The 19,493-nt window shown below is 42.4% G+C and overlaps 1 protein-coding gene across 1 annotated transcript in view; it reads right to left on the bottom strand.

Moving 5' to 3' along the window:
• Nucleotides 1–19,493, bottom strand: part of LOC124722659 (rho GTPase-activating protein 45-like) — a 699,512-nt gene that overhangs the window by 491,630 nt on the left and 188,389 nt on the right. The window contains exon 3 of the mRNA XM_047247804.1: nucleotides 9,120–9,285. Within this exon, the coding sequence (XP_047103760.1) occupies nucleotides 9,120–9,285 (166 nt within the window). The remainder of the gene's footprint in view (nucleotides 1–9,119; nucleotides 9,286–19,493) is intronic.

Consider the following 19,493-nt stretch of genomic DNA (forward strand, 5'->3'; position numbering starts at 1 on the left):
TCGCATTTATCAATACCAACGCGAAAAGGTTACCTTTCATCATGGTGAATAGTACATGATTGAGTACAAAATAACAACTATTACTTATACATCTTATTATGTTTATGCACATGAACTGCACTTGCAACAAAAACAATTGTTTGGTTGCATAAAAGGGCGGAAGTTATGCGATCAAGTAAGTTTTCTTACTTACAAAAAGCAATTTATGTTCTGAAAGGACATAAAATACGCAATGAACTAACTAACACTGAATGATGTGTGGTTTTAATTACGTGCAAAACAAGCAACCAACCAAACAAAAAAACAAAGAGAAATAGTCGGTTCCTAGTACCTCCTTTACACATTCATTTGTATTTTTTTCCCTAACAATGCTACCAATACTAGAGTTAATTCTATCACTTACTACATCACTTATTACTGTACCAAAATACCGAGCCTTAGTTTTGTTACAGCGCAATTCTAGTACAGCTGAAGGCTTAAGTCCATAGAAGACATTTACACAGCAGTGAATTTTACTTACGAGTTTTATTATTATTATTATTTCTCTTTGTTAACTGGATAACAACTACCGGCCTTCTACATTAAACTGCCTTCTTAGAATCTGTCTAACAGTACGCATTGTTGTTTCGTAAAGTATCCAGTATATACTTTCGACCTAGTTACAGCACGGGTTACATGCGGTCTTGCGTTATCCTGTTGAAAGGTAATGTCATAGAGTCCTCGAAGATTGAGCACAGTCACCGGTCTTCTTAACACGTCAAAAATATTATGCCTACTGTCCAAATTACTGTGCGGCTGGTCCCGGCGGAGTTTCGAGTCCTCCCTCGGGCATGGGTGTGTGAGTTTGTCCTTAGGATAATTTAGGTTAAGTGGTGTGTAAGCTTAGGGACTGATGACCTTAGCAGTTGAGTCCCATAAGATTTCACACACATTTGAACTTTTTTTTTTTGTCCAGATTACCTGCTATGCAAACTAGTGGTGATCGTGCCGTGTACCCAGTAGTATCCCATATCACTATGCGGGTGCTGTATCCCTATGGTGATGATGAACGTAATTTCTCGGAGCCTCCACAGAAGGATACGTCCATTGTGATACTGTATCCAAAACTGGGACACGGCTGAAGAGTCGACATGGTGTCACTCCTGTGTTCAGTGTGTCGTTGATAGGACCGCTTGTCAGAGCGCCTCTCTCTGATGCAACCTGAAGGGGATCTGCAGCAGTGATCGCCGTGCTGACATTACGTGGTTCTGCAGACGTCGTCACATTGTTCGCGTGGATACTTGTCTCGTTACAAACAAGCCCATTTACTGACGCAAGTTGCGTGCCGTGGTTTTAAAATCCTGTACAGCCAAGCGAAAAATGTCTCTCATATTGGTCCCATATCACTTGAGCTCTCTGAAGTGCTGATGACGTTGAGAATGGCCCTCCTGCACCCATCAATTTTATATTCGTATGACAGTCGCGGGATCCCAACTAACGTGACCAGTAATATCGCGGAATGATAAACAGCATCTTTCATAGGCCACAATTCTGCCGTCTCCGAACTGCGACACTGCCGGTAAGCGTTCATCTTCTATACAAGAGGCAAAACACGACCTCCTGAGAAACAATCGACATTCAAATGTTATCTCTGAATGAGAAATCCGCAGTGTAATTTTCTTTATTTAGATGATATAGAGGGCGTTACTCCGAACCATGCTTTTCGGTTGCGCTGAAATGCTAATAACTGCATATCCAAGAATGTAGCATACTACACGCCGGTTTAACGTTTATTGCATGCCGGTTTCATTGGGATGCAATTTTAATGGCCAGAAGTATTCTATGGCAGTTTTTGAGTCACCTTAATTCATGTCAGTAGTTAGACTACTCTGTCCAGGTTTCCTTTTCGCATTAGTTTCAGGAGTGTTTTCAGTTTCAGCATCTGTTTGGTAAGTTAGATTCTGGAAATCCAGTCTCATTTCCAAACTCGACCTCGAATATGAAGACGTGCAGACGGTTCACTGGACTTATTTCCCTACACTCTGTGTGTTTGGACGCTGATACCAAGCCGTTCTCTTTCTCCACGGCACTTCATATGCTTCTGTATTATATACGATTTCCCAGGAGGAATGGTCAGCATTCAGGGATATGGCAGGCAAGATCATTCGAAGCAAAGATGTCTAGTAAATGTGGGATCTAAAATGCATACCTAATTAACCATCAGCACTTCTTCATCTTCGATACAGTGAAACAAATTTCTTCTACTAGAAGCTCTTTGCTTTCCATATTTTGAGAGGTGGTAGGATGGACCAAACAGTCTCTTACGTGCATACCTTAAGAGCTATGTGCACTTATTCATCTTCGCTAACGTGAAACACATTTCATCTACTGAACAAGTACGCATCGCTCTTAATGTAGACGTTTTGGGGCCCATGTTTACTAGATTTTTTCTCTTAATTTTTATCCATATTACATTCTCCTAAAATATGGAGAGCAAGGAGGTTGTAGTGGAAGAGATTTGTTTCACAGCATCGAAGATGAAGATGTGCTCATAGTTCATAACGTATTCATTTTGGAGCCCATGTTTACTAAACTTTTTTGCTTCGAATGATCGTAGGTGTCATATTCCTTAATATTAAACTATTCTCCCTGAGACACTCTGTATAGTAAACGCTCTCTCATTTGGTTGTCTACCACAATGACTGAAGCTATTTTGCTCGAGAAGCCATATTTCACATCATCGAAATGCCTCGCAGACAGAAGTGATCTGAAGCTGATCTCTACATTCTGCCATTAAGGTCACATAAGTTGGGCATTTCAGTAGACCAGTAGACCAAAGGTGGATAAATCAGTGGCTCCACAATCATGGCTGGGTTAATATTTTCTCTGGATTCTGAATATACATTCTGGGTGTTGTAATCGTTTGGGGAATGTGACTACTTACTCATCGAGGAACAAAATGATGATGTGTACGGTACTGTGATTATACTTAGTTGTTCTCTTTTATGCTGAATACTAATATATTCGTGTTCTGTAATTTTTCATGTAAATAGAGCGAAAGTAAATGAATGAGAGTAGGTACTGCTTTAAGCAGTCGCAGGGCGGAGGAAAGAACGTATTCCCCGAATTTAAACGAGAGGTCGCCGCTTCAAGTGAACAGCTATAAAAATTATTGTTGCAATACCACCCTAATGAGAATAATCGCCATTCGTTTCGTTGATCCAGTTTCAGAATGGATGGAAAAAGGAGGTGCTGTTGCAAGAAGTGTGATGAAATTCACAATCATGGCAATAAATGAGGCCTAAGGCTCTTGGAACACACGTTGGACGCTTCTACGTTGGTAATGTTGCGAAGTGAAGCAGACGATTATTCGCAGTTAGGCACAGAATATTTCAATGAGTCAGGGAAAGTATTTTTATTCTTCACAAACAAGTGTCAAATTAGGAACATAACCAGGTGGCTCATATGTAGTAGTGGAAAAAATATGTAGTAGTGGAAAAAATATCAATGCAGACAGTACATTAAATTTTCAGTTCTCGTCAATTAGTTGGTTAGTTCGCAAATTGAAAAGGATTTTAGAAATTTGCTGAGAAAAGCATTAAAATGAAGTCGCAGCTCTGAGGGGTCTGATTAACCTGGTAAAGCAGAAATAACAGTGAACGTCAGGAATTACACAGCAGAAGGCACGTAACGATAATTTATTCTTTATCATACACAGATTGCCGGCCGGAGTGGCCGAGCGGTTCTGGGCGCTACAGTCCGGAACCGCGCGACCGCTACGGACGCAAGTTCGTGTCCTGCCTCGGGCATGGATGTGTGTGATGTCCTTAGGTTAGTTAGCTTTAAGTAGTTCTAAGTTCTAGGGGACTGATGACCCCAGAAGTTAAGTCCCATAGTGCTCAGAGCCATTTTAACCATACACAGGTTAAAAAGCAGTAGAAGTTCTCTGGAAAAGACCAGGAAACAAAGAACTAAGCACTCTATAAACTAGAAAGTAGCCAAATAAATCAATATACATTATGATTACATATTCCCATTTCTGCATTGAATCAAGTTAGAATAGTATTATATATTCCTAAATTAAATGAAGAACGGCAAAATATTTTCTGTGACACCAAACAGCGTAACTAACGCTGGCTGTTTATCAATCAAGTGCTGGTTACAAGAAATGAATTCTCCTCTTAAGTCGGTCAGTTTCTGCTGCGTAAATGAAACGAGGATCGTATGTTGCGGTAACAAATTTCTTAAACGACGCAACACAGTACTACCAAATTTATAGTATATGCATGCATACAGACTTGTTGGTTATTACATAGATCTTTCTGAACTACTGCTGGATTTAAGAGCATCAAACATACGCTGATGGAAAAATAAATTAACAATTAGATAGAGTTGGGTGACACAAACGGAAGTTCGCGTTTCTGCATCAGAAAGCCGATGTCTATTCAAATTTAGCGCCAGTGGCAAAGACTGGCGCTAGTAGCGCCACTATGAGGATGCAAATCGTATTGCTTTAAATACGCGCTATAACAGTCGTGAGCATTAGTTACCCCTGGGACTGCTTCTGATAAGTTTATGTTAGTCAAGAATGCCTTTGAGGCGACAAAGGCGCCATTATAAACACCTCACTGAGTTTCAACGAGGTCATGTAACAGGGCTACGAGAAGCTGCGTTATTGCAGAAAGATTTGGCAGGAATGTAGCCACTGTATATGAATCCTAGTACCGGTGCTTTAGAGAATGTACGGCCTCAAGAAGACCGGACTCCGGACGGCCACGTTTCACTACCGAGGGGTTCAAAAAATGGTTCAAATGGCTCTGAGAATTATGGAACATAACATCTGAGGTCATCAGTCCCGTAGAACTTAGACCAACTACTCTGGTCTTGTACTGTCACTGTTATCCCTGATAGCGCAGTGCCTTGCGATGCGTACGTCCCGGCCCGTCGACACTTACCTGACGGTTTTGGCGAAGAGTGCTGGGATCGCGAAAATCTGGCCGAGAGATTGTTTCCCTTCGCCTTAAAAACGGGTTTGAGGTATTCCCCATCGCTGAAAGTACATCTGAGCCAGCACGGGACACCTGTTCTGTTGGGACTATGGCCGATCTTCCTCATAAGTCCGAATTGCCGGGCAGTCACGCCCGCGCTCTACCGGAAGCAAGTGAGTGCACCAAGTACACCCGGATGCAAATCGTAGCTCATGTCGGCACGAGTGACGGCTTGGTTCAGAAATCATCTCCTCAGTTCCTACAGATGGCTGGCTGCTTTGATGAAGACAGCTCTCCTCGTTCATAGGGTGGAAAGAAACAGAGCTAGCGTTTCCCAGAACCGATCGCGGTCCTCTGGTTTGGAATGGAGTGGAGGGATTGAACCAGAGACTCTGACGATTTTCTGACGATCTGGGATGCGGATTTCTCGGTGTGCACTTTAGGGTGGAGAATTGTAGGACCTCCCCCGACAGAGAAATTCCTTGACAGATACGATGAGATAGGTTCTCATTTCTGACTGGGAAGGATACTATCCTCGTTAATTACAGGAAGTTGCGTTCGCCATGGCAGTTCGGTGAAGGTTCAAAATGGTTCAAATGGCTCTGAGCACTATGAGACTTAACTGCTGAGGTCATCAGTCCCCTAGAACTTAGAACTACTTAAACCTAACTATCCTAAGGACATCACACACATCCATGCCCGAGGCAGGATTCGAACCTGCGACCGTAGCTGTCGCGCAGTTCCACACTGAAGTGCCTAGAACCACTCGGCCATTCCGGCTGGCACTACCGAGGGGGAATACCATGGTGTTCGGCGTATTGTTTTGGCTGATCATACTGCATCTCCTAGAAGCGATTTGAGCAGCAGTTGGAAGAACAGTGAAGCAACGACCTGCTACAAATCGGTTACTTCGACGTAACTTCGAACCAGACGGCCTGTAGCGTGCATCCCACTAACACCAAACCATCGCTATTTGCTACTTCAGTGGTGTCCAGGGAGAGCTCATCGGAGGGCTGAGTGGAGGTCTATTGTGTTTTCTGAATGAAGCTGGTTCTGCCTCGGTGCCAGTGATGGCTGTGTGTTAGTCGGAGGCCAGTTGAGGGCCTGCAACCAACCTGTCTGCGTGCTAGACATACTGGACCTAAATCTGCAGCTAAGGCGTGAGGTGTAATTTCGTATGACACCAGCTACACTCTCATGATTATCCCACACTCTCTGACTGCAAATTTGTATGTCAGTCTGTTGATTCGACCTGTTGTGCTGACATTCAGGAAGAGCGTTCGAGGGGGTGTTTTCCAACACGATAACTCTCCCTCACATACCGATGTTGTCATTCAACATTCTCTACAGAGTGTCGACATGTTGCCTTGAGCTCCTCGATCACCAGATGTGTCTCCAGTCGAGCACACGCAGGACATCATCGGATGACAACTCCAGCGTCATCAACAAATAGCATTAAGCGTCCCTTTATTGACCGACCAAGTGAAACATGCATGAAACTCCAACCCACAAACTGACATCCGACACCTGTACAACCCAATGTTTGTGTTGGGGATTGGCAAGACAGCCAATCCACTTTGAGGAAGCCGAAAGGCACGCGTTTAAGTTCACGCAGGCTGGCGTGAGGTCTGGAACAGGACACGGAAATGAGACTAGTAAAAAACGTACGTAGCTTCTGGAATACTAAACTTTAATCCATAACTGGTGAACATCGCTCTTGACGGTACATGTTTTACAGCATCAATAGTAACTGGTAATGGCGCCTTGCTAGGTCGTAGCAAATGACGTAGTTGAAGGCTAAGCTAACTATCGTCTCGGCAAATGAGAGCGTAATTTGTCAGTGAACCATCGCTAGCAAAGTCGGCTGTACAGCTGGGGCGAGTGCAAGGGAGGGTCTCTAGACCTGCCGTGTGGCGGCGCTCGGTCTGCAATCACTGATAGTAGCGACACGCGGGTCCGACGTATACTAACGGACCGCGGCCGATTTAAAGGCTACCACCTAGCAAGTGTGGTGTCTGGCGGTGACACCACAGTTTGCATGTCTGCATGCTTGCATTTAACATTCTGATGGTGACGCCGGTTATTCATGTACCAGCAATTGACATTTGCAATGGCTTATCTCGAGTTTACATTAACCTACAACCTTGCAATGTTAGTCAATTAAACTTGTTGGCCGAAGTATCATTACCTTATATATATTTTTTTGGTAATGAGATTCTGGTTGCTTTGAAGCGCATAAATGAAGCCGCGGTACATTTCAAAATTAGGTTATATGACACACTTAGTTATTACCAACGTCTCTAAACAGGGCCATTAATGAAAATACGTAGATTGTTACAGTACGGACGAAGTGAAACCACACAGTGCGCGAGACCAGCGGTTGGTGCAGTGTGGTTGTTGCATGGCTTACGACCGGACAACGACATCCGTCTGATAGTATTGCTTCAAGTTACTGTGCAGTATATAATCATACAATTTGGACATCGACAACTTAGATACATGATAGAACTGTTCTTTTATAAATGTAAAGAAATATTAAAATCTTCCAGAAAACTTTTGGTAGCCGCATAGCTTTTGTAGTTCCTTTATTACAGGATCATACAGAGCCAGTTTTGCGATGACTTTTTATCATCCTTTAATCTACATCTACATCCATACTCCGCAAGCCACCTGACGGTGTGTGGCGGAGGGTACCTTGAGTACCTCTATAGGTTCTCCCTTCTGTTCCAGTCTCGCATTGTTCGTGGAAAGAAGGATTGTCGGTATGCCTCTGTGTGGGCTCTAATCTCTCTGATTTTATCCTCATGGTCTCTTCGCGAGATATACGCAGGAGGGAGCAATATACTGCTTGACTCCTCGGTGAAGGTATACCGGGTGATCAAAAAGTCAGTATAAATTTGAAAGCTGAATAAATCACGGAATAATGTACACAGAAAGGTACAAATTGGCACACGCGCTTGGAATGACATGGGGTTTTATTAGAATCAAAAAAATACAAACGTTCAAAAGATGTCCGACAGATGGCGCTTCATCTGATCAGAATAGCAATAATTAGCATAACAAAATAAGTGAAAGCAAAGGTGATGTTCTTTACAGGAAATGCTCAATATGTCCACCATCGTTCCTCAACAATAGCTGTAGTCGAGGAATAATGTTGTGAACAGCACTGTAAAGCATGTCCGGAGCTATGGTGAGGCATTGGCGTCGGATGTTGTCTTTCAGCATCCCTAGAAATGTCGATCGATCAACGATACACTTGCGACTTCAGGTAACCCCAATGCCAATAATCGCACGGACTGAGGTCTGGGGACCTGGGAGGCCAAGCATGACGAAAGTGGTGGCTGAGTACACGATCATCACCAAGCGGCGGGCGCAAGAGGTCTTTCACGCGTCTAGCAATAGGGGGTGTTTTTTTGGTTCTAATAAAACCCCATGTCATTCCAAGCATCTGTGTCAATTTTTACCTCTCTATATACATTATTCCATGGTTTATTAAGTTTTCAAATCTATACTGACTCTTTGATCACCTGGTACATATAACTAATGCAACAATGTGCTGGCATTTGTTCATTTTTCGTCACTTCTCAGTACCTGCGGCTACCAATGCTCATGTACACTGCCTGCGCTTGTTACTCATTGGAATCTTTGATGTTTCATCTCATAATCATACAATTTAGGCGGTCCTGGCAATTCGAACACAGTCCGAACGTCGGGAGGCCACGTATTTTTAACGAAATAATGTTTAATTAGTTATATGTATACATCTCAGATGCGATTAAATCATCGCGAAGCCGGTAGTGTATGATCCTGTAATAGAGGATCTACTAACAGCTAATGCGGCTACCAAAAGTCAAAAAATGGTTCAAATAGCTCTGAGCACTATGAGACTTAACTGCTGCAGTCATCAGTCCCCTAGAACTTAGAACTACTTAAGCCTAAGGACATCACACACATTCATGCCCGAGGCAGGATTCGAACCTGCGACCGTAGCGGTCGCGCGGTTCCAGACTGTAGCGCCTAGAACCGCTCGGCCACTTCGGCCGGCCTACCAAAAGTCATTTAGAAGATACTGCTGTAACCTTACAGTACCCTGAATTTTTATTAACCTAGCCAGAAGCGCCTTACGACCAGTGATGAATGCTGCAGGCTTACCGGCGTTGGTGGAGCCGGAGGCGGGTGCGATGGCGTGTCGCAGGCTGGCGAGCGCCTCCTTGAGGCTGCGCACGTCTGCGGTGAGTGCTGCCATGTCCTCCGCCTCTGTGCCGGAGCTGGGCTCCGAGCACGAGCTGCTGTCCGCATCCCCACCCCGTTCGCTCATCTGCAACAATAACAAAACATTGCAATCGCGTCAAAAACTACGCTGACAGAAATGGAGAATGTGGTATCGTACAGAGATCGCGTTGCCACACCAAAGTTGGCAACACGAATGATACCACCGAGGGCTCACTGCAGTCCGCAACGAAGTATGGGAAGTATGGGAAGCGCTGCTGAAGACCACGCAATTCATATCAGCTCTGCAGCGACCTCACGTCGAGGTTAATACAGGGTGTTACAAAAAGGTACGGCCAAAATATCAGGAAACATTCCTTACACACAAATAAAGAAAAGATGTTATGTGGATATGTGTCCGGAAACGCTTAATTTCCATGTCAGAGCTCATTTTAGTTTCGTCAGTATGCACTGTACTTCCTCGATCAACCGCCATGATTTCATACGGGATACTCAACCTGTGCTGCTAGAACATGTGCCTTTACAAGTACGACACAACATGTGGTTCATGCACGATGGAGCTCCTGCACATTTCAGTCGAAGTGTTCGTACGCTTCTCAACAACAGATTCGGTGACCGATGGATTGGTAGAGGCGGACCAATTCCATGGCCTCCACGCTCTCCTGACCTCAACTCTCTTGACTTTCATTTATGGGGGCATTTAAAAGCTCTTGTCAACGCTCCCCGGTACCAAATGTAGACACTCTTGGTGTTCGTATTGTAGGTGGCTGTGATACAATACGCCATTCTCCACGGCTGCATCAGCGCATCACGGATTCCATGCGACGGAGGGTGGATGCATGTATCCTCGCTAACGGAGGACATATTGAACATTTCCTGTAACAAAGTGTTTGAAGTCACGCTGGTACGTTCTGTTGCTGTGTGTTTCCATTCCATGATTAATGTGATTTGAAGAGAAGTAATAAAATGAGCTCTAACATGGAAAGTAAGCTTTTCCGGACACATGTCCACATAACATATTTTCTTTCTTTGTGTGTGAAGAATGTTTCCTGAAAGTTTGGCCGTACCTTTTTGTAACACCCTGTAGTGTCGAGCATGGAAGAACTCGCCCAGTTCGAGATCTCAGCTTCAACAGTTAACATCATACTCTAGGATCAACGTGTCGGTAAAGTTTCAGATTAACTTGTAGTGTTGTTAATGTTGAACGTTGTACCTCAAGAGAACGATTTGTTGGTTAGTGCACCAAATTATGCTTTGCCAGTCTTTGTGTACCGCAAGTCTCTAAAGGAACGGAAGGCTCCAAATGATTGGAAAAGAGCACAGGTAGTCCCAGTCTTCAAGAAGGGTCGTCGAGCAGATGCGCAAAACTATAGACCTATATCTCTGACGTTGATCTGTTGTAGAATTTTAGAACAAACTTTTTGCTCGCGTATCATGTCGTTTCAGGAAACCCAGAATCTACTCTGTAGGAATCAACATGGATTCCGGAAACAGCGATCGTGTGAGACCCAACTCGCTTTATTTGTTCATGAGACCCAGAAAATATTAGGTACAGGCTCCCAGGTAGATGCCATTTTCCTTGACTTCCGGAAGGCGTTCGATACAGTTCCGCACTGTCGCCTGATAAACAAAGTAAGAGCCCACGGAATATCAGACCAGCTGCGTGGCGGGATTGAAGAGTTTTTAGCAAACAGAACACAGCGAATAGGCACTTGGTGCAGGGAGTGGCAACTGAACCTTAACGTAGACAAATGTAATGTATTGTGAATACATAGAAAGCAGTGAAGCGCACAGCACTTCTGTTAATACTATTGATGAACTGGATCAGGATATTACAGAACCTTGTCAAGATGATCCCGCATGTGGAACGTCTCCTTTAACAAGTACGAGTGTATAGTAAATTGTACCATATAACGCGCTGAAGTCGCATTGCTTGTCGCCTTAGGGTAAGCCATGAGTGAAATTTGAGCTTATTAGATGAAGCCTTAATCGTAAAGTTTACTTTTCAGATGTAACTATACTAAAAAGGACAATATTTCGCACTGATAGCAGTTGTGGCTCGGAACCACATAAACGCAATTATCTCGAAAACGGCTTTTTTGCCGACCGATGTTTAGCGGAATGGTTTTGCTTCTGGTGTCGTATATTTATCGCCGCGTCAGTTTTGGCTATTAATTATGATAAATTATGTATATCCTCTGTACAACTACTGTCGTCTCTTGTTTTGCTACCCCAACAGCAAAACTCATCAACTGCATGGATCAGTCCATATCTTATAAAATTCCTCCAGCAACATTGAGTTAAATTTATTACACTCAGTTACCGTTGTTTTATTCCAGTTCATTTCATGATACCTTTTCAAGACTCTATCCATTCCACTAAACCGATCTTCCAGGTCACTTTTTGTCTCTGACATAACTACAGTGTCAACGGTAAAACATTACTTTTCATTTCTTTTTCTTGAACTTTCAACCCTTTTTTAAAAGTTTCTCTAACTCCCTCGTTTTTTAACTACTGCCTCTCTTACAGGCCCTTCAACTCATATAACTGTAGCCTAGTTTCTGTAAAATTTTTAGATAATCTAACGTTTCCTATGGTCCACATCCACTACCTCCTTCTACATAACAAGGATTTTCTTTTCTTTTGGTCATTTAAATATGTGTCCCTAATTATTACATGCCATGCAGGCGCCCAACTTGTACATTGTACAAATGTAATATAGTTTTACATGGCTTCTGAATAACTACTAAGTCTGCATCTATCTCAATGCAACCTCTCGCCTTAAGATGCGACTTTTACGTATTCAATTTATAGGCTACCATTCTTTGCAGCCTACGTAGATTCACAGTGTATCTTCTGCAAACAAATGGCTCTGAGCACTATGGGACTTAACATCTGAGGTCATCAGTCCCCTAGAACCTAGAACTACTTAAACCTAACTAACCTAAGGACATCACACCATCACACACATCCATGCCCGAGGCAGGATTCGAACCTGCGACCGTAGCAGTCGCGCGGTTCCGGACTACAGCGCCTAGAACCGCATGGCCACCGCGGCCGGCTTCTGCAAACCAGTGAAAGGAATACAGTGGTGTATATTTTCCTCGGGAGAGACTACTTTTGTCACAAGTGATTGATATTCTTGCAAAACGTCAGACCAAAATATTTTTAAGCAAAACATTAAACATGCCGTCAAACCATACAGCCTGTCAAAGAACAAGAGCCTATAAAATTAAGACAGATATTAGTCACACTAAACTGAATGGTCACAGCATAAATTTATGTACACTGTAATTAGGCCCAAACATTCATAATTAGGAGCTTATGTTGCATTTTTACAAAGGAAAAGATACACATAAAATTGTATATGCATCATAAAACATGATAAAAAGTGGCTGTGTGATTAAAATAACACAGGATTAGGAAATACCAAAATTATTTAAGTATTCAGCGTGTATCAGCGTATATCTATAAAGTCTGAAAGTTAGATGAAATATAATACCTGACGATACAAGTGATGCACACACATGACATGCTTGGATGTTAATGAAACTTCGTACATGTACTCACCATCAGTTCGTATGTAAATGAATACAGTTGTAATTCACTGGAAAAATTTGAGTGGTCACCAGGGTGCACTAGTGCTCTTCGTGTTCTGTGTTGTTACCAGGCCTATTTGGGAATGTAAGGGGCGCGAGCAGTGTTAGATATTAAGTGGTTACTGTGAAGGACATGGAGATACGGCACACTCATGTGAGACAGTGTTATAAGCACCCAATCTAACTGCTTTCAGGGAGTGGTTGAAGAGTTGGAGACTTTTGAATGTTCGGATTTTTGCTTTAGAGGTTATTTTGAGGTTATCAGGGGTGAGCGAGGAAAAGAAATTGTGTGACATTATTGTGAGGATCATCTGTTGTGGTGTTACTCTTATATTTTACCCTTAATATAAATAGTGAGTTATTTGTCATGTACACACTGTCTCCGTAAGCAAGATATCCCAGTCATAACCACAGTAAACTTCGGAAAACACCCCAGATACAACACTGACGAACATTACTTTGAAATACTACTGTCTGAAGACTTCAAAGTTCTAGAAGACAGAACAATTACAAACACTACAAAACAAATAAAAAATTAATAAAATTCTATACACAGCAACACTTCTCTCGTTCAACATAGAAAGCATGTTTTCCAATACACCAGTAACCGAGATAAAAGATATTACAGGAAAAATCTGAAGACATACACCCAAAAACCTGAAGGACAGATTAATAAATTACTGCCATTATTACTGCTTAAATGATACAAAGCTACACACATCAAACAACGTTTTGCGTCAACTTGGTTCCGAGAGTTCCGGAACCTGTACAGAAAATTGGAATAGAGATCATATAAACATCATTTCCGCCCTTTTTATTGCTCATGAAAACCACACATTGCATGTTGTACCACAATACAGCGAGACCTTCAGAGGTGGTAGTCCAGATTTCTGTACGCGCCGGTACCTCTAATACCCAGTAGCACGTCATCTTGTACTGATGCGTACCTGTATTCCTCGTGGCATACTATCCACAAGTTCATCAAGGCACTGTTGGTCCAGATTGTACCACCTTTCAACGGCCATTCGGCGTAGAACCCTCAGAGTGGTTGGTGAGTCACGTCGTCCATATACAGCCCTTTTCAATGTATGACAGGCATGTTCGATAGGGTTCATCTCTGGAGAACATGCTGGCCACTCTAGTCGAGCGATGTCGGTATCCTGAAGGAAGTCATTCACAAGATGTGCATGATGGGGACGCGAATTGTCGTCCATGAAGACGAATGCCTCGCCAATATGCTGCCGATAAGGTTGCACTAACGATCGGTGGATGGCATTCACGTATCGTACTGCCGTTACGGCGCCTTCCATGACCACCAGCGGCGTACGTCGGCCCCACATAATGTCACCCCAAAACAGCAGGGAACTTCCACCTTGCTGCTCTCGCTGGACAGTGTGTCTAAAGCGTTCAGCCTGACGATTGTCTGGTCGAAGGCATATACGACACTCATCGGTGAAGAGAACGTGGTGCCAATCCTGGGCGGTCCATTCGGCATGTTGTTGGGCACATCTGTACCGCGCTGTATGGTGTCGTGGTTGCAAAGATGTACCTCGCCATGGACATCGGGAGTGAAGTTGCGCATCATGCAGCCTACTGCGCACAGTTTAAGTCGTAACACGACGTCCTGTGGCTGCACGAAAGTGTTATTCGACATGGTGGTGTTGGTGTCAGGATCCTCCGAGCGATAATCCGTAGGTATCGGTCATTCATTGCAGTAGTAGTCCTTGGGCGGCCTGAACGAGGCATGTCAACGATAGTTCCTGTCACTCTGTATCTCCTCCATGTCCAAACAACATCGTTTTGGTTTACTCCGAGACGCCTGGACACTTCCCTTGTTGAGAGCCATTCCTGTCACAAAGTAACAATGCAGACGGGATCGCACAGCGCTATTGACCGTCTAGGCATGGTTGGGCTACAGACAACACGAGCTGTGTACCACCTTCCTGGTGGAATGACTAGGAGTGATCGGCTGTCAGACCCCCGCTGTCTAATAGGCGCTGCTCATGCATGGTTGTTTACATCCTTGGGTGGGTTTAGTGACATCTCTGAAAAGTCAAAGAGACTGTGTCTGTGATACAATATCCACAGTCAACGTCTATCTTCAGGACGTCTGGGAAGTGGGGTGATGCAAAACTTTTTTTGGGTGTGTATCTCCAATTCAGCAAAATATTTTATTTACAAGAGGATGGATTAGTAATGGGTTACCTAGTTTCAGAAGCCTTAGCAAATTTTGAACAGGCTATTTTTACAAAAAAAATTTCAATGGAATACAACTCGTACTGTTTCAGACAAATGGGTGACATCTGCTGCTTAACAGGTGAATCACAAACAAAATATGGATACTGCTATTAACAAATTATATAAAATGATTAAATTCGCAATACAAGGAAAACATTATAATCGAATTACATTTCCAGGCAATACAGTCAACAAATGAAACAACATACACGTACCTCAAATGTACCATAAACTGCTAACAACTGACGCTACCATACACTAAACTTCGTAACACCCGAACTCACACAAAGGAGCAGTACTCCGGCTTATGCTCCGTATACTCAACGTAGTATCACTCACAAATGAAAACTATTAACGAGAACTAGCCATCATAATGCACATAATGAGAAACAGTGGATAGAATTTGTAGGGAAGCAGCATACTCACGCCTTATAAAATTCACATCAGTCTTTCCATTGTGTGCCAGCCTAGTCCGCTGTAACTAGCTCTGACGTCATAAATATTGCGCAATACTTTAAAATGAAGTAAATAACCTGAAGCGTTTCTAGCAGGTCAGGAGTAATACAAAATCAAATCAATAACTTTAACCATTTTCGAAATTTGGATGTTTTTCTGTAAAAATCATTGGCGCAACAGAAAAGAGCTAGAAACTTAAAAAATTATATTTAGATTCCTTTTGCATAATAATTTAGTAGAAACAGTATTCTGGATCTCACAAATTAAAATTTTACTTGAAATTCATGATTTTCTGGTTTTTGTCTTAGAAATTAAGGAAGCAAGATAGATTAAGTAGGCGAATAAATAAAGCTAAGATGTTTACATTTAAGTAGTAGGGAGATCCGCTATAATCATAAAAATGTGAGACGTTTCAACAGAATAACTATAAAACTATAGCTATAGCCTATCTCCAAAGAGCAAGTTCAGAGCTCGTCTACTGCATGTAGTGTAATTAAATTAATTCTCTCGCCCAAAATATTTGACTTAGCCACGTCAGACTTATATTATGATTACTTACTTATGTGCTGATTGCACAATTAAATTGAAAGCTTCATCAGCCATCAACAAAGCAAGCAATGATTTATTCGATAACTTAAAGTGGTGCATTACTAGCCAACTGGCTAGTCAGGAGAGCAGGTTTCATCAGGCGTTCCCTTAGCCGTCCGCACCGTGGCTTTATATGTAAGAACGTTGCGAGAGAGGAGAAGGCCCCAGTTCTCTCCAGACGCTGATTAGCGCACCACCTGTGCCGGGAGTCGCGTCGCGTCGGTATTGTTGATATAAACAGCCTCGGATGCAGTAATAAGTTATTCGGCATATGCGTAACCATGAAATCGTTTTCGAGTGAAGTGTTACTTTTGGGATGACGTTAATGATCTATCTTTAGTTTGCGTATGTCGTATTTTCACGTGCCGCCGCAGGACAGACATTCTACCATTTTTAGTGTGGCGTTTGTTGAACATTATCATCAAATTATGGCGAACATTCACTTAAACATTTAATTTGAACAGTTATAGTTGCATCAGCGCATTAAGCTCTGAACTGCTCTGGTAGTTGGATTGTGTGGATCCTTTTTGGTCTGTGACTTTCAGAATATAGTGAACATTTTAGAGAGAATGGTTTTTGATTATGAATCCCAGACAATCTCCTAATTCCTCAGAGCTATAAGCTGTAGCTTTAAATGTATTTCTCAGATGAAGTGGGCAGGAATTCTAACTACAGGCTTCACGTTTTGCTAATCACTTTCTGGTTGCCAGTATTGTAGTTAGAGAGCCAGTGTTGAGAACGGCAAACAACAGCATAAATACAAAACATTTATTCTATTATTTCCACCCACCGCCCCACATATGTTGCTAATCGGCCAGGAAACAAACTGAGTAAAAGTGAAAGTGCTTTTTAAATATTCGGATTCGGAAGTGAAATGCGACAAGCAACTGAGCAATGGATCAGTGATAGACAGTGTTACGTGTGCATGTGGACGACGCAATTGGATTAACAACGCATCTGGATTGATGGAGCTGGCGCTGAGTCTAGCTACACTGCTGGCATCGCGAGAATTCAGTCTCGCCACACCGCAGTCATCCGTCGGAGTGACCGGAGCCGCGTCTGCTGTTGCGGGCTACGCCCACAACACAGCAGTTGTCGAGGTGCCGTCTGCAGTTCGCGCACCGCGTCACATCAGTAATCCTGGTACGCCGCGCCGGCAACGCCATACGTCTTGCAGAAGGAACTAAGTTAAGCAAAAAGCTGTTAAAACTTTTACTAACCTGCACTAAAAGACTGTCGAAGATGGAACCGCAAAGAGAAACAGAAGTTAAACCTAAATCAGGACCTATGTCTGTTGAAGGAACTGTAAATCCAGGCAACGTTTCAAGTGTAGATATGCATGAAATTAGTAATGTTAAAGTGAAATCCGAACTAGTGTCTCCTGACAGTAGTGTGAAAAAGGGCAACGATTCAATAGTAGAGACCCCTGTAGTAAAGCAGAAATCAGAAAGTGTTAAGTTATTGGATGATAGTTTCTCTGATGAATTAAAAATGAAACAGTCATCAGAAATGGTAGAGTTAAAAAAGGAGAAGTTAGATATGACTGGTCAATCAGAAGTTTCATTTAGTTTTGATGATTCTGGTGTTGGAGCTAGTATTTTGTCACCTGAGTGTGATAAAAAGCCAGCTAGTGAGCAACCCAAAGATACTGGGGCTATTGAATTAAATGTAATATTACAAGCAATAGCTGCCAGTAATGCAAAAATGTCAGCCAGTAATGCTAGAATGACAGCTGAGCTAAAATCTGATATAATTGAGGGAAATAACAGGATTGTGGCCAGCCAAACCAATTTTAATATATGGTTTGAGGCAATAGACAATAAATTAAAATCCAATAAAGCTGAATTAGAAACTTCCTTCAAGACTGGCTGCAATAAGTTGAAAGAGGATCTGGACAGTTTGAATTATGAAATTGATTACAACCATGAGGATATTAAGAAAAAGGTTGCTCAACAGTTATCTGAGATGAATAAAATAGTAAAATTCGAAGTTGCTGAGGTTCACAAAGACTTCCAAATGGAAGATGCGAAGCTGGAGCACAAGTTAACAGAAAAGATTGAGGCGGAATCTGAACTGTGCTCAGATAGGTTTAAAGATGTTAATATAAAAGTAAACATATGTCAAGCAGAAGTAGACGCAATCAAAACTGATACTACTCATATTGTGCAAAGAGTAGATAATGTTGAAATGAGAGTAGAAAATATTAGGACTAACATTGCTAACATTGAGAGTAAAGTAGCTTCAGTAACTTCTGGTAATGGTAGTATGCAACAAGTTGTAGCTGCAAACGCCGCTTTTATCGGGTGTTGGCAGTTCTTGCGGTTCGATCCAGATAAAAATATCCACCCGCTAGATTTCTGGAGCGATTTTGAAGATGTGTTTCCACCAAATTGGTCTGAACGAGAGAAAATCTCATTTATTAGAAGCCATTTAGCGGGTGACGCCATGCGTTGGTCAGCTGATGTTATGTTGAAGTGTAAAACATTAGCGGAATTTAAAACAGCTTTTAATAATGAGTATTGGTCTAGCAATAAGTAAAATGAAGCATTGAGAGAATTTTGGAGTGGAAAACGCTTCAATGCAGGCAAGGAATCTATTAAAGAGTTTGCCAGGTCATGAATCTCACGTTTGTCACATTTGGCCGAAAAGCTAAAACCTGGAATGATAATACTAGGTCTTGAAGCCAAACTGCCATGGTATTGGCAAACTAGAATTATATCTGCCCCTACAGACAATCTGGATCGTTTCATTGAATATTTGGAACTTGTAGAGGAGCAAGCACGTAATAACAGAAATGCTAATAACACTAGTAGTAATTTTAAGAATGAGCAGAATGGCAATGTAAACATCAGAACAGTAGGTGTTGACCATCCTAAGAAAGGTAGGAGTTGGAGAAATAATTACCAGAACCAACAATGGCATCCAAATGATAGTAATTTTGTTTCTAACAAAAATGTGCAACTAAACAACAGTGTTGAAAGCAATGCTGTGCCAGTTAAATATAATGCTAATAAAGGTAACAGTAGTAGGCAGAGGCTGGAAAACTAGTTCCCGTCTATGAGGATACTGGCGCTCACCAGGCGGTTGCTTTTCCTAAGCCAGTAATTACAGTAATTAGTATGACAGATCAGAATACTCAAACTGAGGATTCGGATGATGGATCGGTAGTATCCAATGATACTGCAGAAATATTAAACCACTCACAGTATTTGATAGATACCGTGTTAGAGACGCTTTCTAAGTGGGGAGAGAAAGAGAAGGCGCAGCAGTGTAACGGTAGGGAAGAGTTACAAAATACTGAATTGTCAGGTGAAGAAGCAGAAGAAATTAATGCTTATATTTACGATGAGGTTGATGTGCTCTTATCTAAAGTGCCTGTGCAGGATGTTGATAGTGCACTAATAGATTTAGGACA

This window comes from Schistocerca piceifrons, chromosome X (genome assembly GCF_021461385.2).
Source record: "Schistocerca piceifrons isolate TAMUIC-IGC-003096 chromosome X, iqSchPice1.1, whole genome shotgun sequence".
Taxonomy (NCBI): Eukaryota; Metazoa; Arthropoda; class Insecta; order Orthoptera; family Acrididae; genus Schistocerca; species Schistocerca piceifrons.